Genomic DNA, 25,336 nt, shown 5'->3' with positions numbered 1-25,336 from the left:
CTTTCTTTGTAGAAAGAAACAGGGGAGAACATTTAATGCTTTTTACTGATTTAATTATTTTCTGGAATATATTCAGTTTACATTTACGTCACCTGATCCTATACTATAGATCCGTCACGATAACCTTGTATATGATACCACTTAGGCTAAGTTCACATTTCCGCTAAAATCTATCAGTCACAATCCGCTGCTCTTGTAAACAGCGGAATCCGTTTAGCGGATTCCGCTGCTCCCATAGACTTGCATGAGCAGCGGATTGTGACTGATGATGCTGCGTTGCACCCTCCGCCCGACTGATCAGTCGTGGAACGACTGACCGCCGGGCGGGGGGAACGCAGCATGTAACGTTTTTTGAGCAGCGAGATCCGTCGGATTTCGCTGCGCATGCTCTCTGGCTCCCTGCACACGTCACCAGCTTTGGTTGGTTACCCGATATTTACCCTGGTTACGGTGCAAGGAGCCAGCGCTAAGCGGTGTAGGCCCGTAACCAAGGTAAATATCGGGTAACCAAGGTAAACATCGGGTGCTTTGCTGTTACCCGATATTTAGGCTGGTTACGTGTGCAGGGAGGCCGACACTTCCCCGCTCGGCCCCGCCCCCTCCCGCACTCCGCACATGTATGTACACACACACACACACACACACACACACACACACACACCTGTCCCCAGCCATGCAGACAAGCACTGCCACTGACACCCTCGTCTGGCCCCGCCCCCTGCTCGGCTCCGCCCCCTCCCGCACTTTGCATGTGCACACACACACACATACATACATACATACATACATGCACATACACACACTCACTCACACATACATACACTCACCTGTCCCCAGCCATGCAGACCGCAGCACTTCCACTGACATCCTCAGCGCCTGGCCCCGCCCCCCGCTCGGCTCTGCCCCCGAACTCCGCCCCCCGCACACAACGGAATCCGACAAAGAATTCTGTTCTTTGTCATCCGTTGTACAGCGTTGAACAGCGCATCAGTCACATGCGTCAAGCGACGCATGTGACTGATACAAATCAACGGAAATGTGAACTTAGCCTTAGCTACAACTACATAATACTGCACATTTGATGTTACACTGTGTTGTTTACTGCTGAATAATTGATTATTGATGTTTATTGCTCCTTTCTTGCTGTGCTATATTTATTGCTACATTGGAATTGCTTAATGTTCTTTGTAATAATGTACTTTCATGGGGCTATTCTGAGTGCCATAGAGTCAGATCATGTGGCTGTTCATCTTCATAATTGATAGTTAAATTGTCAGGAGTAAAAAATAAAAAAAAGAGTATATTTACGTTGCGAACAGCGCCCCTCCTGTAATCTTCCCTCTGTTCTTACTGGCATTGTTTAGTATTCAGCCTTTTAATTAGTGCTGCTGGATGGCCACAGTGCTTGTGTGACATAACACTGACGTGACCACAAGAAATAACTATGGCTAGATCCTATGAGCCGTGCCTGTCATTGCCTGGCTATATGATTGCAGCCAGGTATATTCTTTCAGGGAAACATAACTTGAAGAGAAAGTTGAAGCCCAATGGATAAACTTGGGATGAAGCTGTCTCCCAACTAGAGGGGTGCCAGGAGAAACTAGTCTAAAGGGGGCTTTACACGCTACGACATCGCTAATGCAAAGTCGTTGGGGTCACGGAATTGGTGACGCACATCCGGCCGCATTAGCGATGCCGTTGCGTGTGACACCTATGAGCAATTTTGCATCGTCGCAAAAACGTGCAAAATCGCTCATCGGTGACATGGGGGTCCATTCTCAAATATCGTTACTGCAGCAGTAACGTTGTTCCTCGTTCTTGCGGCAGCACACATCGCTCCGTGTGACACTGCAGGAACGAGGAAGCTCTCCTTACCTGCCTCCCGGCTGCTATGCGGAAGGAAGGAGGTGGGCAGGATGTTACGTCCCGCTTATCTCCGCCCCTCCGCTTCTACTGGGCGGCGGTTCAGTGACACAGCTGTGACGTCGCTGTGACGCTGAACGAACCGCCCCCTTAGGAGGTGGTTCGCCGGTCACAGCGACGTCGCCGGGCAGGTAAGTATGTGTGATGGGTCTGGGCGATGTTGTGCGGCACGGGCAGCGATTTGCCCGTATCGCACAACAGATGGGGGCGGGTACCCACGCTAGCGATATTGGTACCGATATCGCAGTGTGTAAAGCCCGCTTAACTCTTCAAACTATGATTTCTCTGAAACACTAAAACCAACTGTGGATAAAACGAGTGTAAATTAGAGTATTATCTGTAAAGACTTAAAGACATGGCATGGTTGTGCCACACACAACCTTGATATGAGCCTAAAACCAGCCACTATGAATACCACAAGCCAAAGGCTGAGAAAATAAAAAAGGAACTGGACTATACCATGGTTTCAATACCTGCGCTGCTGGAGAAAATTCAAATAGCCAAATGCTTTAAGGATTATAGAAATGGTGATTTATTTTCTACCCATATCAGAGTAAGCCTAAAGCCAGGTGCTGTCACGCTCCCCGGGTCCCCTGTGCTGCCCTCCGGCTCACCTGTCACGCTCCCCGGGTCCCCCGTCTCGCTTCCCGGTTCCTTGGTCCGGTCACCGCCGCTCCCCGCTCTCCAGCACCCCTTGCCAGCGCGTCCCCAGCGTCCTGGTCCCCGCACCCGGCGTTCGTCGGCTTCACAGCTCCATCCTGGCCCTGCTGCTTCCTCCTCGCAGCTTCCTGCTCTGGCTTCTGGCACTCGGGCAGCGCGCATGCGCATTAGGGCGCGCGCGCGGTCATTGACCCTTTCTTAAAAGGCCAGCGTCCATTAACAGGAAATGATGCAAAACAGGTACAGGGTATAAAGGGGGTTTATGTCCAAGGGGGCGGGGCCTGATCTTCGTGTTTCTTAAGCTAGGAGTCAGGTCTCCTGGTGTATATGTGTATATACTCACCTATCTCTCTTGTAGAGCCGTGCCTGCCTCGCCATCCGGTCCAGACCGAATCCCGAACCCCGAACGCAGTCCATCTGCCATCCTGACAGTCCGTACCATCTCGGATCCCTGCGGTGACCTGTCATCTCGCTCCAAAGGTTCCGGACCCCGCCTGACATCTTCTCGGCTTCCGAACCTGAGCTGCGTCACCTGGACTACCACCAGTGACTCCGTTGTCCCAGGGACTTCTCCGTTTTACTCCTGTGCACGGACTGTTCTGCTGCCTATAGTGCTCCAGCTACCGGACCCCTTACCACCATCTAGGAGTTCGGCCCAGTGGATCCACCTCCTGGGTCTGCCCGTCCACCTGGCCCTGACAGTAAGATCAGGCCATGGATCCCGCTGCAGCACTAGCAGCCGTACAGGAGGAACTCCAACGCCAGCGAGAGACTCAGACCCGCATGCTGCAATTTATGTCTTCTGTGGACGCCCGCCTGAACACGCTACAAGCGGCAGTCTCGTCTTCAGCATCCCGGGCCTCCACTAGTCAAGCCACGGCTCCAGCTCCCGTGGCGACTTCTTCAGATACTTCCAGACTTCGTTTGGCCTCACCACCCCGGTACGCCGGAGACCCCAAGACCTGCAGGGGATTCTTAAACCAATGCTCCCTCCATTTCACGCAGCTGCCGCATTTGTTTGCCTCTGATCAAGCCAAGGTCGCCTTCATCATGTCCCATCTAGAGGGTGAGGCACTGGCGTGGATGAACCCCTTGTGGGAGAAGGGGGATCCTGTGACCACGAACATCCAGGACTTCCTGCAGGCATTCCGTGGCACCTTTGATGAGCCCGGACGCGCCTCCGCGTCTGCTTCGTCTCTTCTCCGGTTGCGTCAGGGGACTCTGACGGTGGGCCAATACGCAATCCGGTTTCGCACTTTGGCTTCGGAACTCGGGTGGAACAACGAGGCCTTAACCGCCGCCTTCTGGGAAGGACTCTCGGGGCGAATTAAAGATGAGCTGGCGGGTCGTGACGTACCGACCACCCTGGATGCCCTGATTACCCTAGCGACTCGAGTGGACATCCGCTTTCAGGAGCGATCCAAGGAAGTGTCCCGTGAGAGACGTCCGGTACGGCATTCCTCTCCTCCGCAGAAGCCCTCCGTACTTCAGTCATCAACAGCTGGGACCTCCGTCCACGAGCCCATGCAGATCGACAGAGTGCGGCAGTCTGAACAACGTAGAGCTGAGCGGCTCGCCAAGGGCCTCTGCTTTTACTGCGGAGAGGACACACACCTGCTACGCTCCTGTCCTGAGAGGCCGGGAAACTCCAAAGCCTAGGGTTGGTAGGAGAGGCCACCCTAGGTGCTGGGACTCTCTCAGACCCGGTTACATGGACTGTGCAAGTGACAACGGGAGAGACGCGGTTCACGGCTGAGGCATACCTCGATTCCGGGGCAGCAGGCAATTTCATCCAGCAGGCCACGGTGGACAAGTACCAGGTGCCTGTTACTCCACTTGACAAGCCCCTCGTGATTGCCTCTGTGGATGGGAGACCCCTCTCTGACACCATCTCCTGGATCACCAAGCCGGTGGAACTGCGTATCGGTGCCCTGCACACCGAGAACATCGCTCTCTACGTCCTCCCACACATGTCCCATCAAATCCTGCTGGGACGTCCCTGGTTGCGGACACACGAACCATCAGTCAGCTGGGGCACTGGCGAAATCACCCGATGGGGCTCTTCGTGCCATGAGAAGTGCCTGAAGACCATACAACCCATCCGACGACCTCCGGTTCCAGAGAACCTACCGGGGCTGCCCTCGGCCTATTGGTCCTTTGCAGACGTCTTTGATAAAAAGGAATCCGAGGTACTTCCGCCACATCGTCCCTACGATTGTGCCATCGACCTGCTCCCTGGAACTACACCACCTCGAGGACGGATATATCCATTGTCTCCAGCCGAAACAAGGGCCATGTCTACTTACATCACAGAGAGCCTGGCAAGGGGATTCATCCGGAGATCCTCCTCTCCTGCTGGAGCAGGTTTCTTCTTTGTCAAGAAGAAAGAGGGCGACTTACGCCCATGCATAGACTACCGGGGTTTGAATCAAATCACCGTAAAAAACAAGTACCCTCTGCCGCTCATCCCTGAATTGTTTGACCGGCTTAGAGGAGCTCGTGTGTTCACCAAGCTGGATCTTCGGGGTGCTTACAATCTGGTCCGCATCCGCTCTGGGGACGAATGGAAGACCGCGTTCAACACTCGCGATGGGCACTATGAATACTGCGTGATGCCCTTCGGCCTGTGTAACGCCCCAGCCGTCTTTCAAGAACTGGTGAACGACGTCTTCCGGGACCTTCTTTACGTCTGTGTGGTAGTATATCTGGATGACATCCTTGTCTTCTCTCCGGACCTCCAGACCCACAGAGAGAACGTGCAGCTGGTTCTACAAAGACTGAGAGAGAATCGTCTGTACGCTAAGTATGAGAAGTGTGTCTTTGAGCAGTCTTCTCTCCCCTTCCTGGGGTACATCATCTCTGATACCGGACTGCAGATGGATCCAAAGAAGGTCTCCTCCATTCTCAACTGGCCTCCTCCTTCTGGACTGAAGGCAATCCAACGCTTCCTGGGATTCGCCAACTACTACCGCCAGTTCATCCCTCACTTCTCGGCTCTGACTGCTCCTCTCTCCGCTTTGACCAAGAAAGAGGCTAATCCAAAGGACTGGTAACCTGCGGCCGACGCCGCGTTTGGTTCGCTGAAGCGGGCATTTGCCTCCTCTCCTGTACTTCACCGTCCGGAGTTAAACCGCCAGTTCACCTTGGAGGTGGATGCCTCCTCCTCAGGAGCCGGAGCAGTGCTCATGCAGAAATCCTCCTCCGGGAAGATGGTGACTTGCGGATTCTTCTCCAAGAGCTTCTCTGCGCCTGAACGCAACTACACCATCGGTGACCGAGAGCTCTTGGCAGTCAAACTGGCTCTGGAGGAATGGCGCTACCTTCTGGAAGGAGCAGTGTACCCCGTTATCATTTACACGGACCACAAGAACCTGGAATACCTGCGGTCTGCTCAGCGACTGAACCCACGGCAAGCCAGGTGGTCCTTATTCTTTGCCAGGTTTGATTTCCAGCTCCATTTCCGACCCGCGGACAAGAATGTACGCGCTGATGCCTTGTCTAGGTCTTTCATGCCCATAGAGCAGGAGGAGGAGACTACCCAACCCATCATTTGTCCTAGTAAAATCATTCCGGTGGCCCCTGTCACCATGGCCCAGATACCGCCCGGGAAGACCTATGTCTCTGAGACAGACAGGCAAAAAGTGTTACACTGGGGTCATGCCTCGAAAACAGCCGGCCATGCTGGTCAGAAGAGAACATGGAGTACAATTGTACGTCACTACTGGTGGCCATCCCTTCGCACGGACGTCGCTGCTTTTGTCTCTGCCTGCTCCTCTTGTGCCAGGAACAAGACGCCCAAACACCTGCCATATGGCCGTCTTCTGCCTCTGCCGATACCTTCAGTTCCGTGGCAACACATAGCGATGGACTTTATTACAGACTTGCCATTGTCCTCCGGACACACAGTCATATGGGTCGTGGTGGATCGATTCTCTAAAATGGCTCATTTCGTCCCTATGGCTGGATTGCCCTCTGCTCAGGAACTCTCGGACGCCTACATCCAGCACATCTTCCGCTTGCATGGCTTTCCATCTCACATCGTATCCGATAGAGGAACTCAGTTCACCTCCCGCTTCTGGAGGGCTCTCTGCAACCATCTGGGAGTGACTCTGGACTTTTCATCTGCATACCATCCTCAGTCTAATGGCCAAGTGGAGAGGGTCAATCAAATATTGACCTCTTTCTTACGTCACTATGTCAACGCCCATCACGACGACTGGTCCACGCTTCTTCCTTGGGCTGAATTCTCCCATAACCACCACATCAGTGAGTCGTCCTCCAGCTCTCCCTTCCATGTCGTTTACGGACTTCAGCCCTCCGTCCCATTGCCTGTATCCCCTTCTTCGGATGTCCCTGCTGCTGATACTGTAGCCCGTGACTTTGCAACCATTTGGGACTCTGTCAAGGCGTCCCTTGGGCGTGCTTCCCTGCGGATGAAAAGACACGCAGACAAGAGACGTCTGGACCCTCCGTGTTTCTCTCCTGGAGATCTAGTCTGGCTTGCATCCAAGTACGTCCGATTGAAGATACCATCCTACAAGCTGGGTCCTCGCTACATCGGGCCGTTTAAAGTCCTCAAGAAGATCAATGAGGTCTCCTACAAGCTACAGCTCCCGGCCACGATGAGGATACCCAACTCATTCCACGTCTCCCTGCTCAAGCCGGTTGTCCTGGGTCCCTTCTCCGTTGCTGCCAGTTCGGCTCCTCCACCTATTGCCGATGACGACATCTATGCGGTAAGGGATATCGTGGCCATGAAGACCGTACGGGGTCGACAGTTCTTCCTGGTGGACTGGGCAGGGTATGGTCCTGAGGATAGGTCCTGGGAGCCCCGGGAGAATGTGGGTACTCCGCTGATCCGTGCCTTCCTGTCCCGGTTGCGGGGAGGGGGGCGTGGGGGGGTACTGTCACGCTCCCCGGGTCCCCTGTGCTGCCCTCCGGCTCACCTGTCACGCTCCCCGGGTCCCCCGTCTCGCTTCCCGGTTCCTTGGTCCGGTCACCACCGCTCCCCGCTCTCCAGCACCCCTTGCCAGCGCGTCCCCAGCGTCCTGGTCCCCGCACCCGGCGTTCGTCGGCTTCACAGCTCCATCCTGGCCCTGCTGCTTCCTCCTCGCAGCTTCCTGCTCTGGCTTCTGGCACTCGGGCAGCGCGCATGCGCATTAGGGCGCGCGCGCGGTCATTGACCCTTTCTTAAAGGGCCAGCGTCCATTAACAGGAAATGATGCAAAACAGGTACAGGGTATAAAGGGGGTTTATGTCCAAGGGGGCGGGGCCTGATCTTCGTGTTTCTTAAGCTAGGAGTCAGGTCTCCTGGTGTATATGTGTATATACTCACCTATCTCTCTTGTAGAGCCGTGCCTGCCTCGCCATCCGGTCCAGACCGAATCCCGAACCCCGAACGCAGTCCATCTGCCATCCTGACAGTCCGTACCATCTCGGATCCCTGCGGTGACCTGTCATCTCGCTCCAAAGGTTCCGGACCCCGCCTGACATCTTCTCGGCTTCCGAACCTGAGCTGCGTCACCCGGACTACCACCAGTGACTCCGTAGTCCCAGGGACTTCTCCGTTATACTCCTGTGCACGGACTGTTCTGCTGCCTATAGTGCTCCAGCTACCGGACCCCTTACCACCATCTAGGAGTTCGGCCCAGTGGATCCACCTCCTGGGTCTGCCCGTCCACCTGGCCCTGACAGGTGCCCACGGGACTATTTACCCGCAGATATATCCGCAGGTTTCCCACAGCAGCTCCCCGGAATCTGCAGCTATCCATAGCTATCCATAGCTGCGGGATTCCAGCAAAATGTCTGCGGAAAACCTGTGGACATTCATGCGACTTACCAGAGGAAGTCCCGCCCTGTATCTCCATAGTGGAGAGGCAGGATTTCCGCAGGTATTTCCGCAGGAATAATCGACATGCAGTTATGTGCAGCTGCGGGACATCCTCAGCATGTTCCGCAGTCGCACATACCGCACCATGGACACAGCACACCTCATGTCCCATAGGATAACATGGGGAGTGTCTGTACTTGCTAAAATCTGCAGATTTATCTAGAAAATCCAGATAAATCCAAAGGTTTTCCATGACAAATTCCGCGGGTACATAGTCCCGTGGGCACCAAGCCTTACTCCTTCCTCAGAAAGGCCACAAAGTCAACTAGAGTGGTGCCAAGAGAAATCGGTCCACCTATTCCAACTATGTTTTCTCTGAAACACTGGAGCATTTCCAAGAAAATATAACAGGCAACAGTGGTGTAGTCAGGTTCTGATTGCCTTGTTTGTTGGCAGTATGAATTGATTGACAGGTACTTTCTAAAGAACTTACAACGTACAGGATTTTATTTCATCTATGATCAGATATGCAATAGGGTTAGAACTGCTCGGTAACTTTGGGCAAATTTATGTGATGTGTTGGTGACCTTGACTATTTTAGAGTTGCAATTTGCTTGTGAAAAAAACCCATCCAAAACGCAACCAGCCTACAAGCAAGACGTTCCCTTTGACCAAAAAGTCCCATTGCCAAAATATTATTGTATGCCTTCTGTGATTACATCTTAAGGTATAAATCAATACACAATATATAACAGTATTTGTGTAGTGCGATTGCTTTGTGTAGCCTGAAAACTATGAACCATTACCATCACATCAATGTGATGTGCACTGCAGTTTATAGCTCGCATTTTTAGTTACAATTTTAAAATTTCTTTTGTCAAATTTAAAGGGAACCAACCAGCAGGATTCTCATATATAAAGTAAAGTCAGTGCTATACTGGTGCTAGGATGCTGAATGTAAGCATAGCTTGTGTTCAGAGATTGAATATTTTATTTCAGAAACATGTGCAAGTAAAGTTACAGAAATACACTGCTATTTGATGGACAGGTGCAACAGAAAGGGAATATGTGGGTCGGGTCTTGCTATCTATTCCTCCCCCTGTCACCATCATAGACATTAATTCCAGCACAGGCAGACAGATAACACAGGGAATAGATAGCAAGACTTGACCCCCATATCAGCATCCTAGCACCAGTGTTGCACTGGCTTTACTTTATATATCAAAATGCTGATGGTTGATTCTCTTTAACAAGGAAATAATAACAAAAATCACAGTCTTAAAATTCTAATATTGTCAAAATAAGCAATTTAGGAATGATCCAAACACTACAGAAATATAGCTTAGTAAATGTGTATGTGCATTGATGTCAGAACTGAACCAACATATTTTTTAAAACCTAAAAATAAAAACTACCTAAATCTACCATGTCTTCCAAAACCAACACACCATAACCCACCTGGAAGTGCTGAATTACATTGTCCCAGTTTAGGTTCTAGAAGAGTAGACAGGCGACAGAATAGAAAGAAAATGCCTAAGCCTTGCTACAGCATGGGAAGGGATTTATACTAGTCATATCAAAATAATTTGAGTCACAGACGGAGAGCGAAATAAATGGAGATCTCCATGGATGAAAAGAGATACGACTGGCTGAGAAGTCATTCTTTTGTAGAAATCAATAGAAAGTCAGAATTAAATCTAGGAGGAAAATGCAGAAGCCACTAAGATTGCAATATCCACTTTCATTGTAAAACCGCATTCCCGTGTTTGATGTTAAGAATTCCACTTATTGCATAGCAGAATCCAATATTATATAGGGGTCTGCAGCTTCTGCTTTGTTATATACTTGCACATCAGCAGATTATTTGGTTCTGTTTGATTATATATTGGATTTTTACTAAGGGTGTCTAAATCAATAACATGTACATTTTTATGAGTCCGCAATGTAATGTCTGTACTTAGCTGCTCTCATTGCTTTATGTTTATGCTGTTAATTGATTAGGGAGTAGCTGTACAATAATCATAAACTCCTTCCACTGTATTTCATGCTAAGCATTATTTCTTACATTATTTTACATAGACGAGGAGTTCTGTTTTATACAAGATACACAATATCTGGAGATCATACAGTGCAAGGTGTGAAGTCTATATAGAAATGTAGCTATAGATGTAGAAGAGCAGGGTCCCCAGCCTGTGTTTTGGGGCCACATGTGACTCTCAGATCTATGATTTATGGCTTGTGGTTGTCTTCCGGCTCTAGCAAGTAGTTATGAAGAACAGGTCTCCAGATAGCAGAAGGGGGGTAAATATGGTAATCTGGTCATAGTATTATATGGCAACAATACTGAATGGGGGTAAAGAGGGAAGCCTTGGCTATAATTATCTTGGCTATAGGGGAGGACCCATAGGATTTTGGTTTGTTGTCTGTGGGAAAGGTTTGTTGACATCAGAAAAGATATCTAAAAAGATGCTTCAGGAAAAGCCCAGTCGTTGTGAAATGTCCTTCAATAGCAAAAAAAATGCATTGATGCAGGGTCTAAACTAAGGATGTCAAGTGCACCCACCTCATAGAATACAGCACATGAGCCGTGCACAAGTGTGAGATTTCCAGGAGCTGGTAGTGATGGCAGCTCTTGGAAATCATGTTATCATGCTCACAGGCATGATAACATGAAAAGAGGGCCTACTAGTTTGGGGAACTAATGCCCCTGCCACTAGTCACAGGCTTAATTAGCATAGGGGAAGCAAAGTTTATAAGTATTTTTTTAAACATTTATATTAATGAATAGTGTTACACAGGGCTGGTTAGAAAGGGAATTTGAGCAAATAACCATGAATGCTGATGGGTTGGAGGGCATGGGGGACCTGACAGGCTCCCTTTAATTACAAGGGTTGAACAAAACTGTCCTATGAAATGATTATGAATTATAACCAAAAGTAGTTGGCCAAATTTACTTTACCATAAATAGGGATGAGCAAACACGAACTGAAAAGTTTGGGGTTTGTACCGGACACCTAGGTTCCATGCACAGATCCCAAACACAAGCAAATAAGGAATTAAGTAGGACAGTTATACTTACCAACCGTCCCCGTGGCTGTAATACTATTTCTGGGTCTGATCATTAGCTCTCATGCATATTCACTGCTTACCCCGCCCACCATCAGTCCTGGCAACTGTAATTGGCAGCAGTCAGACGGCGCCCTCACCCTCTGTAACAGCATCTGTGATTGGTTAGAATAACACATGCTGTCTGCATCCTTATAGTGGTGTAAAAATAAATTAATTAAAAAAGGCATAGATCAGAATAAATAAATTGGGATTTATTCTGCTGAAACACTGCATCCATTATGCATTGTTTCTGCAGCGATTTGAAGCGCACATGAGCTGTCAAATTGCTGCAGAAATTTCAGCATGTATTTGTGCACACAGCCTTTCAAGACATGGAGCTGTGTTTGGTCTTGTTTTTTGCCCCCAAACTGATGTTTATATTGACATATTTTTTTTTAAAGTATATGCATTGTTCTAATCGCCTGTTATTACATTATTTTTCCGTTTTAACGGACGAAAAACTGTATTCAGATTTTTTTTTCATTACGCTCTTTACTGATTAGATTAATTTATTTTATATTTTGATTGATCAGACTTTTTATGAATGCAGCTATACCATATGTGTATTTTTCTTTCTTAATTATTATTTTGGTAAAAGGGGGTGATTTAACTTTTATTTTTTTTTTCATATTTTTTAAAACATTTTTTTTTCTACTTTTCATTATTTTTAATAGTCTCAATATGAGATGTGAAAAACTGCAATGGTCTAATCACTTATTCTATCTACAGTTGAAACCAGAAGTTTACATACACTATCTAAAAAGACACATCTGCATGTTTTTCTCACTATCTGACATAAAATCAGAATAAACCTTTCCCGTTTAGCTGAATTAGGAACCAAAATTATTTATATTTGCCAAATGCCAGAATAATGAGAGAGAGAAAGAGAGAGAGAATGTTTTAAGGCATTTTTATTACTTTCTGCAAAGTCAAAAGTTTACATCCACTAAAGCGGGCTTTACACGCTATGACATCGCTATCATTTTCTGGCGATGTCGAGCGCGATAGCACCCGCCCGCGTCGTATGGCCAATATGGGGTGATTGCTGCCGTAGCGAATATTATCGCTACGGTAGCATCACATACACATATCTGCTCTGCGACGTCGCTCTGGCCACCTCCTTTCTAAGGGGGAAGTTCGTGCGGCATCACAGCGACGTCACACGGCAGGCGTCCAATAGAAGAGGAGGGGCGGAGATGAGCGGGACATAACATCCCACCCACCTCCTTCTTCCGCATTGCCGGTGGAGGCAGGTAAGGAGATGTTCGTCGCTCCTGCGGTGTCACACACAGCGATGTGTGCTGCCGCAGGAACAACGAACAACATCGCTATAAAGTAGAAAATGATTTTTTGTTTCAGGACGACCTCTCCGTGGCAAACGATTTTGACTGCTTTTGCGATCGTTTAAGGTCACTTATAAGTGTCACACACTGCGATCTTGTTAATGAAGCCAGATGTGCATCACAAACACCGTGACCCCGACGATAATTCATTAACGATATCGTAGCATGTAAAGCCCCCTTTAGAGTACTATAACTTTAAACGATATGGGGAAGACTGTATAATGATGTCATGTCTTTGAAAGTAGTTTCTAATAGGTTTATTGGCAACATCTGAGTTAATTAAAGACACACCTGTGGATGTATGTAAATGCATACCTGAAACACATTGCTTCTTTGTGTAGCATCATGGGAAAGTCAAAAGAAATCAGCCAAGGTCCCAGAAAGAAAATTGTGGACTTGCACAAGTCTGGTTTGTCCTTGGGTACAATTTCCAGATACCTTGAGGTGCCTCGTTCATCTGTACAAACACGCTGTTGATGCAGGGAACATTCTAGCAGCACAATTTTATATACTGGAGCATGTCATCTAAGCAGGGAGCTTGTAGGTTGATTTCTGAACATTGTCATTTCATTATCTCCATTCTTTGAGTCTTGTGTTGGGCTGATAAAATATAAACCCATATCTTCCATTCTCTAATTGCCAGTTATAGGTTACACCTGACCCTGGTTCTGCCTCTATACCTCTATTGCCATGATCCTGTATGTTATTCAGTTGCTGACCTCAGATTTTATTGACTTTTGCCGGCAATTATGACATTTTTTTCTGACTTCTCTGATTTTGACCTGACTTATACAACCCATCTCTGTCAGCCCGCTTTTCCAGTCTCTGTGGAATTAACTCAGGGGACCATGAGTAAATCCAAATCGATTTACAGGGGTTAAATCGTGAAGTCTGAGTTCCTCTGGGACCTGATAGATGGAATGACTTTGCCAAAGCCAGTGGAAGCCCAATTAAGAGCTGACAGTTACTTTACAAAAGGATGGAGTTATATGTAATAGTTTGTAGCTGAAGAATTATATATGAAGTTTTCCTAGCATGAGGGAAAGAGCATTTCACTTGATAATACATAAACTAAAAGTCCTTATAAAAGATCATCTAGTTTCAGGCTTTACCACTTCTTGTATATGGTCAAGGATAAGAAAAAGCAGGCAGAATTGACAATTTATTAATATGTAGCTGCAGAATTACATTTTCCTTTTAACCCATTATGAGTGAAGCCAAATTTACTTTTAATATTGCGGCAATTTTTTTCATCCCCGCCTTTAGAGAGCCATATAGGTGTAATACAGTTTGGGAGAGGAATATCTTGTATGGGCTTATGGAAACTGTAATAGGTAGAGGGAGAATGTATCAGATTTGCTGTTGTAGATCTAGGCAATAGAATACTGTTAAGTTTAAAGTAGAAATGATCTTATGTTAGAGGCCTTGTTTAGAGATGAGTGGTTCTGTGGAGGTTCGGTTCGCCGGCAGCCAAGGTGCCAAGCCTTCACTGGCTCCAGCTTGACCCGAACCCCGGAGCAAGTATCTGATTGGCAATTTGAGTCTCTCTCCACCCACAAACAACCAGTCATAAGCAGATCACTTCCAGTAGAGGGTGGGCGGGCTTTTTCAAGCAATTTTTCAGGTTGCACACTACATGTAATCATGCTGATTTTACCCCCAGTGTCTACTGTTCAAACACTGCAAGCGGCTGGCACACGGCTGAGCACCAAACATACCTGAGCATAGCGGTGCTTTCGTGTGTGAAGTTCGCACGTAAAGCATCCGAATCTCGAACCATAATTTTTTTAACTTGGTGTTCAGTGCGAAAATTGAACCTCAGGTTCGCTCACCTCTAATCTTGTGTATAGTTTAATATAGATTTCTTAGTGTCTCAAACAAATGAGATCAATCTTTCTGTGCTTCAGATTGCCAGATGACATTATAAAGATTTGTATAACAACCATTGATTCACTGGTATTGCACAGTAAGTTGCCAATTAGAAAGTTAATCTAGTGTAACAATATAAATTACTTTATTTCTCTAGCTGTACACAATATTGCAATAATGTTGTGACATATAGCAAGTTTCCTTTTTTCAGATACCCTAAAAGCATAATGATGGGCAACATACCAGTCTTAATAAAGTTGCGTGCATGAGTTAGATGTACCAACTGGTGTTGTGTGCCTTTGCCAAAGATGTTACTCCAGTCAGATACTGGAATGTATTTCTGGTGTAAGTTACACTCCTAAACTTGTGTAATTAACTATTAATGAAATAGGTGGGCAAGTGTAGCCCCACCCTGCCATCCATGCTTCACTCATATTGGTAATCCTGGCTGAGATTGGAATCAAAATGGCAAAAGTCACAAAATTTTGTGTAACGTCCAAGTTGTATAAAGAATTTATGATTTATTAATATGTTTTACCCCAGAAACTGTCAAAAACAACCCTAATGAATTGGGGCTTATGTATTTGAAGTTAAGTTTTATTAAAAAAAGACAAAAAGTCATCCAAGTTTTTAACCTGTGCTTAAAGGGAACCTGTCAGGTCAAAAAAGCATTCTAACTTACAAGAGGGAGCATGTGTATGCTAGTAACCCTTTCCTACCCATCCCTGTCTTGTAATATTGTGTAATATGAAAGTAATAAAATATGTTTTATTACTTACATATTACCTATGTACAGTGCCTACAAGTAGTATTCAACCCCCTGCAGATTTAGCAGGTTTGATAAGATGCAAATAAGTTAGAGCCTTCAAACATCAAACAAGAGCAGGATTTATTAACAGATGCATAAATCTTACAAACCAACAAGTTATATTGCTCAATTAAATTTTAATGAATTTTCAACATAAAAGTGTGGGTCAATTATTATTCAACCCCTATTTTTAATATTTTGTGGAATAACCCTTGTTTGCAATAATGGCTAATAATCGTCTTTTATAAGACCTGATCAGGCCGGCACAGGTCTCTGGAGTTATCTTGGCCCACTCCTCCATGCAGATCTTCTCCAAGTTATCTAGGTTCTTTGGGTGTCTCATGTGGACTTTAATCTTGAGCTCCTTCCACAAGTTTTCAATTGGATTAAGGTCAGGAGACTGAATAGGCCACTGCAACACCTTGATTTTTTCCCTCTTGAACCAGGCCTTGGTTTTCTTGGCTGTGTGCTTTGGGTCGTTGTCTTGTTGGAAGATGAAATGACTACCCATCTTAAGATCCTTGATGGAGGAGCGGAGGTTCTTGGCCAAAATCTCCAGGTAGGCCGTGCTATCCATCTTCCCATGGATGCGGACCAGATGGCCAGGCCCCTTGGCTGAGAAACAGCCCCACAGCATGATGCTGCCACCACCATGCTTGACTGTAGGGATGGTATTCTTGGGGTCGTATGCAGTGCCATCCAGTCTCCAAACGTCACGTGTGTGGTTGGCACCAAAGATCTCGATCTTGGTCTCATCAGACCAGAGAACCTTGAACCAGTCTGTCTCAGAGTCCTCCAAGTGATCATGAGCAAACTGTAGACAAGCCTTGACATGACGCTTTGAAAGTAAAGGTACCTTACGGGCTCGTCTGGAACGGAGACCATTGCGGTGGAGTACGTTACTTATGGTATTGACTGAAACCAATGTCCCCACTGCCATGAGATCTTCCCGGAGCTCCTTCCTTGTTGTCCTTGGGTTAGCCTTGACTGTTCGGACAAGCCTGGTCTCAGCACGGGAGGAAACTTTCAAAGGCTGTCCAGGCCGTGGAAGGCTAACAGTAGTTCCATAAGCCTTCTACTTCCGGATGATGCTCCCAACAGTAAAGACAGGTAACCCTTGGAAAGGGTTTTGTACCCCTTGCCAGCCTTGTGACCCTCCACGATCTTGTCTCTGATGGCCTTGGAATACTCCTTTGTCTTTCCCATGTTGACCATGTATGAGTGCTGTTCACAAGTTTGGGGAGGGTCTTGATTAGTCAGAAAAGGCTGGAAAAAGAGATAATTAATCCAAACATGTGAAGCTCATTGTTCTTTGTGCCTGAAATACTTCTTAATACTTTAGGTGAACCAAACAGAATTCTGGTGGTTTGAGGGGTTGAATAATAAATGACCCTCTGAATAAACTTTTCACAATTTAAAAAAAAAAAAAAAATCTGCAGGGGGTTGAATACTACTTGTAGGCACTGTAAATAAGCAGGTCTCTAGCTCCATGGGCGTCGCATTGCCCCATGGGTATTTGCATGCTTGCAATGGTATCATGCCGCTTTGGGCGTGATACCATAGATTTACATGTGCGACGTCACGTCTGCTCCTTCAGAATCCCATGTGTGCGCGCTTACCATTCTCGCCGCCTTCTCATCCTGGTCTTTACTTGCCGGTTTCAGATGCGCGCTGCGCATGACCAAAACCACAGGAGTCTTCTGAGCATGCGCAGTGTGCGTCTGAAGCCGACAAGCAATCAGGATGAGAAGGCGGTGAGAATGGTAAGCGTGCACACACGGGATTCTGAAGGAGCAGACATTACCGTCTCTTATGTAAATCCATGGTATCACGCCCACAGGGGCATGATACCATGGAAAGCATGCATGCGCCCACGGGGCGATGTGACGCCCATAGGGCTAGAGACCTGCTCATTTACATAGGGAATATATAAGTAATAAAACATATTTTATTACTTTCATATTGTACATTATTACAACACAGGGATGGGTAGGAAGGGGTTGCTATCTCAAACAGGCTCCTGCTTGTAGGTTGGAACGCTTTTTTGACCTGATAGGTTCACGTTAAAAAAAAAAAAGTAAAGAAGATCACAGAATGGGCAGACACCCTCTAGACATTCAGTAATTCAAATCCTTCTTTACGTGCTTATTGACTTTATCCCAAATGATAAATGTGCAGAATTATCAATAATGCTGATAGAGCAAACTAGATATAGATAAATATACAAATTATGCAACTCTGCAATCTTTTATTGATTTGTGCTGCACAAGTTGTGATAGTTCCTTGGATGGTATTTTAGAGAGTACAAATTATTATTTTAGGTTTGTAATTTTGTACATTTAGAAATTAGAAATATTTAAAGGTAGAGGGAAGGTTGAAGGCAAAGGTTAAACACCATGATGTCTGTAAGAGCAGAACAGACAGAATGTTATGTTAGAGCTAATATCAAATATAACATTGTTAAAGGATATTTCTACTTTTTCAGTTGTTCTTTCATTGCTTTGGAGCACTTCTAATAATATTTTTTATTTAGAAAGTTCCATCATACTATGGATCCCGCTAACAAACTTATCTATAAGGAAATAGGGTTAACATAACAAGGTAGAAAATGTTTGTATTGTATTGTCCAGCCATCTTATATAAAAAATAAGGGTATTCACATAAAGGTGCATGAGCCGATCACCAATCACTATCTGCATATTTATATGCTACTGAGTGCATGGAATCTGGGGGATACTGATAAAAGAAAGGACTAGATACTGAGCAAAAATGTAGGAAATGGGAACTGAAGAAACTTAGATTAGTGAAGTGATGTAATAGACCTGCCTAAAATGATGTGTTTTTATGGCACGCTTAAAACTGTAGACATTGGGAATTAACCAGATTATTTGGGGTAGTGCAAACTAAAGTACTAGTGGAGCACATAGAGATGGAAGTGAGTGGCTCACTTTTTAGAAAATGTTAGTATAATGGAGAACACAGGTAGGGTGATAGAAGGGGATAAGGAGTTGTAGGGTAATGCAGAACTAACACCAGATATATAATAATAATAATAATAATAATTTTATTCATTTATATAGCGCTATTAATTCTACAGCGCTTTACATACATTGGCAACACTGTCCCCATTAGGGCTCACAATCTAGAGTCCCTATATGTATGTCTTTCGAGTGTGGGAGGAAACCGGAGTACCTGGAGGAAACCCACGCAAACATGGGGAGAACATACAAACTCCTTGCAGATGTTGTCCTTGGTGGGATTTGAACCCAGGACCCCAGTGCTGCAAGACTGCAGTGCTAACCACTGAGCCACCGTGCCGCCCTATATCTACATATGTTAAGGTCTTCCGGATGGCACATGGACAATACACATTAAGGTGATCTGTATTCTACTCTGCAGTGACTTTCTAAAAAATCACTGCATAGTAGAGCAGCTCAACGTGATCGTGAGGCTCCAGAAGCCAAGAGCCAACTGTCAGACACAGCCAGACTCCCCATAGGGAAATGATAAAGATGATGCCGAAACGCGTGTCGGGGTGGGCGTCAAACTCACATTAACCACCAGCAACAACACAGGTATTTGTTCCTCATTATCTACTGTGTTTACCCTAGAACAGATGATCCACAGCACACACTGCATCGCCACTATGGGTTATACAAACACTGTCTCAGGCCTCTGCCACACTTACGTGACAAAACGTAATGTTTTTGTCACGTAAGTGTTAAAGAGGTGGTTTTGTCCCTGTGTGTCATGTTTATGGCACGTACGCGTTCTCCGTGTGTTATACGTAATAACACATGGAAAACGGAAAGGCCCGCCTTACCTGCATCATCCGGCGCTGCCTGTGGTGCTGATTGACAGCGTCCGGCCAAAGTCACGCTCAGCTGATGCTGCTTCCGGCCCACAGTGAAGAAGAAGCATTGTTCAAATTCACTGGGAGATGGATGCAGGGGACAGCTGCGGCAGATATTGCAGGTATGCTGGAGGTGAGTATATGTTTTTATTATTTTTACACTGACATGTGTATTTCTCCGGCGTGTGCTACATGGGCCCGCATCCACACTACATCCGTGTAGTATGGGTGTGGGCTGTGTTACACCCGTGCTGCCGGAGCAACACGGACATGCCAGCGTTTTTAAAAAACGGACACACGTAAGTATGGAACGGACACACGTTCCGTTCCTGAATACTTACGTGTGTCCAAAACAATAACAATACATAGGACCACGTGGGCCCGTGTCTCCGGTACGTGAAAAAAAAGGCACACACGTACTGGAGGCACGTGAGTGTGACAGAGGCCTCATTTGGTGTACCTCTTTTCATTGAGAGCTATGCCCATAGTGTCCACTGACACTATGTAAATTGTGAGTCACTTGGGTGTGCTGCTCTCCCCATATCGATAGTTTGCTTGCTTATAATCCTATTCATGCTGGGTTTATTTGTTACATATAAAGATTAATTTACTTTTCTGTGTTTATTACATATAATGATTAATTTATTTGTACTATGCACTTTATATGATGTTTACAGATTTTTTTTCCATCCATTGATTGAGAGCTATATATGGAATTTAAAGACATCTTTTTATATATAATACCTATTTAATCCTTATTTGTGTATGTTTTTGGTAATAATATTTTTGTGTGTTGACTCCCTTTTTTTTGTAACCATTTTGGTCACATATTTTTAATAATAAAGTTGTTATATTATGGCCTTTTTTGCGGTTTCTCTTTATTGTTCCTGAACGATCATTTCGTTTGGTGAAAACCAATCCAAACCCATGCACTTAGTGAGCTTCGTACTTACCTATTACATATTCTAAACTATCATTCTGTACATGCATGGTTTTCCTTCTTGATCTAAAATGGTTATTCCCCATAGAGAAAGCAAAGATGGTTTATTACCATCTCTGTCCCAATCGCTGTATAGACAGCCCCAAATAATCATTATGTATATAGCTTATAGGTAGCAATTACAGCTTTTCTTCCTCCTCTGGACCCAGCGGTCATATGATCGCTAAGTGTAGGGAATGAGTAAAGCCTGCTGGGTCTTAAAAGACGTAGTCAACTTTACTGTCCAGCCTGGAGGCTGAATTTGTACTGTCCTAGAACTAATATACCAGAACCTGGCACTGGGAAAATCAGATAAAACAAGTATTTAATAATAATTAATAATAATTTTATTCATTATATAGCGCTATTAATTCCACAGCGCTTTACATACATCAGGAACACTGTCCCCATTGGGGATCACAATCTAGAGTCCCTATCTGTATGTCTTTGGCGTGTGGGAGGAAACCAGAGTACCCGGAGGAAACCCACGCAAACACAGGGAAAACATACAAACTCCTTGCAGATAGTGTCCTTGGTGGGATTTACTGTTGACTTGCTTCCCAATGGACCTTATATGGCCTATTATGTAAAATAAATACATAAATAAAATGCAGGGAAAATAATTTAATAAAAAATAAATAAACACATAAATTGAAATATATATATATATATATATATATATATATATATATATATATATATAATGTACAGTACAGACCAAAAGTTTGGATACACCTCATTCAAAGAGTTTTCTTTATTTTCATGACTCTGAAAATTGTAGATTCACATTGAAGGCATCAAAACTATGAATTCACACATGTGGAATGAAATACTTAAAAAAGTGTGAAACAACTGAAAATATGTCTTATATTCTAGGTTCTTCAAAGTAGCCACCTTTTGCTTTGATTACTACTTTACACACTCTTGGCATTCTCTTGATGAGCTTCAAGAGGTAGTCACCGGAAATGGTTTTCGAACAGTCTTGAAGGAGTTCCCAGAGATGCTTAGCACTTGATGGCCCTTTTGCCTTCACTGTGCGGTCCAGCTCACCTCAAATCATCTCTATTGAGTTCAGGTCTGGTGACTGTGGAGACCAGGTCATCTGGCGTAGCACCCCATCACTCTCCTTCTTAGTCAAATAGCCCTTGCACAGCCTGGAGGTGTGATTGGAGTCATTGTCCTGTTGAAAAATAAATGATGATCCAACTAAACGCAAACCGGATGGAAAAGCACGCCGCTGCAAGATGCTGTGGTAGCCATGCTGGTTCTGTATGCCTTCAATTTTTAATAAATCCCCAACAGTGTCACCAGCAAAGCACCCCCACACCATCACACCTCCTTCTCCATGCTTCACGGTGGGAACCAGCCATGTAGAGTCTATCTGTTCACCTTTTCTACAAAGACACGGTGGTTGGATCCAAAGATCTCAAATTTGGACTCATCAGACCAAAGCACAGATTTCCACTGGTCTAATATCCATTCCTTGTGTTCTTTAGCCCAAGAAAGCCTCCTCTGCTTGTTGCCTGTCTTTAGCAGTGGTTTCCTAGCAGCTATTTTACCATGAAGGCCTGCTGCACAAACTCTCCTCTTAACAGTTGTTCTAGAGATGAGAAGGTGTGTCCAAACTTTTGGTCTGTACTATATATATATATATATATATATATATATATATATATATATATATATATATATATATATATATACAGTTAGGTCCAGAAATATTTGGACAGTGACACAATTTTCGCGAGTTGGGCTCTGCATGCCACCACATTGGATTTGAAATGAAACCTCTACAACAGAATTCAAGTGCAGATTGTAACGTTTAATTTGAAGGTTTGAACAAAAATATCTGATAGAAATTGTAGGAATTGTACACATTTCTTTACAAACACTCCACATTTTAGGAGGTCAAAAGTAATTGGACAAATAAACCAAACCCAAACAAAATATTTTTATTTTCAATATTTTGTTGCGAATCCTTTGGAGGCAATCACTGCCTTAAGTCTGGAACCCATGGACATCACCAAACGCTGGGTTTCCTCCTTCTTAATGCTTTGCCAGGCCTTTACAGCCGCAGCCTTCAGGTCTTGCTTGTTTGTGGGTCTTTCCGTCTTAAGTCTGGATTTGAGCAAGTGAAATGCATGCTCAATTGGGTTAAGATCTGGTGATTGACTTGGCCATTGCAGAATGTTCCACTTTTTTGCACTCATGAACTCCTGGGTAGCTTTGGCTGTATGCTTGGGGTCATTGTCCATCTGTACTATGAAGCGCCGTCCGATCAACTTTGCGGCATTTGGCTGAATCTGGGCTGAAAGTATATCCCGGTACACTTCAGAATTCATCCGGCTACTCTTGTCTGCTGTTATGTCATCAATAAACACAAGTGACCCAGTGCCATTGAAAGCCATGCATGCCCATGCCATCACGTTGCCTCCACCATGTTTTACAGAGGATGTGGTGTGCCTTGGATCCCTTTCTTCTCCAAACTTTTTTCTTCCCATCATTCTGGTACAGGTTGATCTTTGTCTCATCTGTCCATAGAATACTGTTCCAGAACTGAGCTGGCTTCATGAGGTGTTTTTCAGCAAATGTAACTCTGGCCTGTCTATTTTTGGAATTGATGAATTGTTTGCATCTAGATGTGAACCCTTTGTATTTACTTTCATTGAGTCTTCTCTTTACTGTTGACTTAGAGACAGATACACCTACTTCACTGAGAGTGTTCTGGACTTCAGTTGATGTTGTGAACGGGTTCTTCTTCACCAAAGAAAGTATGCGGCGATCATCCACCACTGTTGTCATCCGTGGACGCCCAGGCCTTTTTGAGTTCCCAAGCTCACCAGTCAATTCCTTTTTTCTCAGAATGTACCCGACTGTTGATTTTGCTACTCCAAGCATGTCTGCTATCTCTCTGATGGATTTTTTCTTTTTTTTCAGCCTCAGGATGTTCTGCTTCACTTCAATTGAGAGTTCCTTAGACCGCATGTTGTCTGGTCACAGCAACAGCTTCCAAATGCAAAACCACACACCTGTAATCAACCCCAGACCTTTTAACTACTTCATTGATTACAGGCTAACGAGGGAGACGCCTTCAGAGTTAATTGCAGCCCTTAGAGTCCCTTGTCCAATTACTTTTGGTCCCTTGAAAAACAGGAGGCTATGCATTACAGAGCTATGATTCCTAAACCCTTTCTCCGATTTGGATGTGAAAACTCTCATATTGCAGCTGGGAGTGTGCACTTTCACCCCATATTATATATATAATTGTATTTCTGAACATGTTTTTGTAAACAGCTAAAATAACAAAACTTGTGCCACTGTCCAAATATTTTTGGACCTAACTGTATATATATATATATATATATATATATATTCAATATATAAAAATAATTGTTATGAAAAAGGGAAAACATGTAAATAATTGTTATGGTCATTTGTTTATAAAAAAGAAAATATCAGCGTATGAAATACACATAAAAATTATGCCCAATGTATCACGAATAAAAGATGCAAACACTATTTGAATATTCAAACAAGAAAACATTTTACAGCTGTATGTCAATAAAAGCCTAGAAATCCTCCCTGGTCACCAATGAGGTAACTGACTGGTTAAAAAAGCACTCCCATGAATATTTTTTTTTTTCATTAAATGGGAGTATATGTATATGGTGGAGTGACTCTCCAGGAGCCACTGCCATTCTGCTCTGCTTCTCAGACCCAGACCAAGAAGTGGCCTTTTCGATGTAAGTCTATAGAGCATAAGAATGAGGTTCTATAGACTTACATTGTAAAAGAGACTTCTGGCTCACACATAGAGCTTACAGTGATCTGGATACTCTAAAGAGAGGTGACATCACTGAAAAGAGGAGCAGAACAGCATCGGATCCTGGTGAGAGCAGCTGTAGTTGAGTATGTTAATACACTCACATTATACACCATACACATATACACAAATTTAATCATGGAGAATTGCTATTTGTAATCTTGCTTCAAGTTTTTTCAGATGCAATGATATCTAATATAATATTATACAATGGCGCAATGATGTAAGCATGTAACACATCTTAAAAATACAATATAGTCATTTTCCAAGTGCTTATGGCTACTACTTTACATTCATCCTCCAACTAAGTCTTATATTTTACGACGCCTATGATCAGTTAGGATTTGTTTAAGAAATATTATTATTGGAGTCACTAAGCGAGTGTTTGTAGTCACTACTGATGATGGGATTTTAAAGGTAGTTCACACTCTTAATACATCACACAATTTTTGCGTATACGTTTCCTCTGTAGTCCCAACAATGAAATTGTTACTTGTATTGTTAGTCTGGACGTACAATGAGAGAGTTTAAATCTTTCTATTACAGAACATGAAAAGCATCGTCTATGCAAGAGTACAGATTATATGAATTTGCACTTCAAAGTAAAATGGTTTTATAATGAATATGTTCGAGAACTTCTTACATTCAAGGATACGGTGCCGGAATATTCTCTGTAAGTCTTATTTCTACATTTCTAAATTAAATTAATACTGAAAGTAGAAAAAATATAACAGGATGTCAATTGTAAATTTCAGTTATTATTGAGACTTTATACAATTACATGACATATGACTGCTTTAACGGGAACCTGACAGCTAATGCATGCTGCCCCATCAGCAGACAGCATGTTTGTGAGCGTGCCTTTATGATTTCAGCAATGTGAAGGATGGGCCATGAGGGCTCCGGACTCCTTTACCAGAAAGTGTCAGTGTGTGTGAATGCCTTCGGGTAGGGGTGTGCTACACTTACTATTTTCTTTGGGTTGGTGTCTATTACCCTGTAGCTGGTCCCCATCATAGATGCAGTAGACAAACACAAGACACTAGAGTACTCTTGGCAAACCAAAAGTTGAACAGTTTATTCTTTCCACACTTTGACAGACATGGCTTCACTCCTGACGGTATTGCGGTTACTGTTTCT

General features: G+C 44.7%; 1 protein-coding gene across 1 annotated transcript in view; it reads left to right on the top strand.

The window, feature by feature from the left end:
* UNC13C (unc-13 homolog C) overlaps positions 1-25,336 on the top strand; it is a 1,075,146-nt gene that overhangs the window by 746,642 nt on the left and 303,168 nt on the right. The window contains exon 21 of the mRNA XM_075345771.1: positions 24,743-24,869. Within this exon, the coding sequence (XP_075201886.1) occupies positions 24,743-24,869 (127 nt within the window). The remainder of the gene's footprint in view (positions 1-24,742; positions 24,870-25,336) is intronic.

This window comes from Anomaloglossus baeobatrachus, chromosome 4 (assembly GCF_048569485.1).
Source record: "Anomaloglossus baeobatrachus isolate aAnoBae1 chromosome 4, aAnoBae1.hap1, whole genome shotgun sequence".
Lineage (NCBI taxonomy): Eukaryota > Metazoa > Chordata > Amphibia > Anura > Aromobatidae > Anomaloglossus > Anomaloglossus baeobatrachus.
This window is presented reverse-complemented; position numbering and strand designations above follow the sequence as displayed.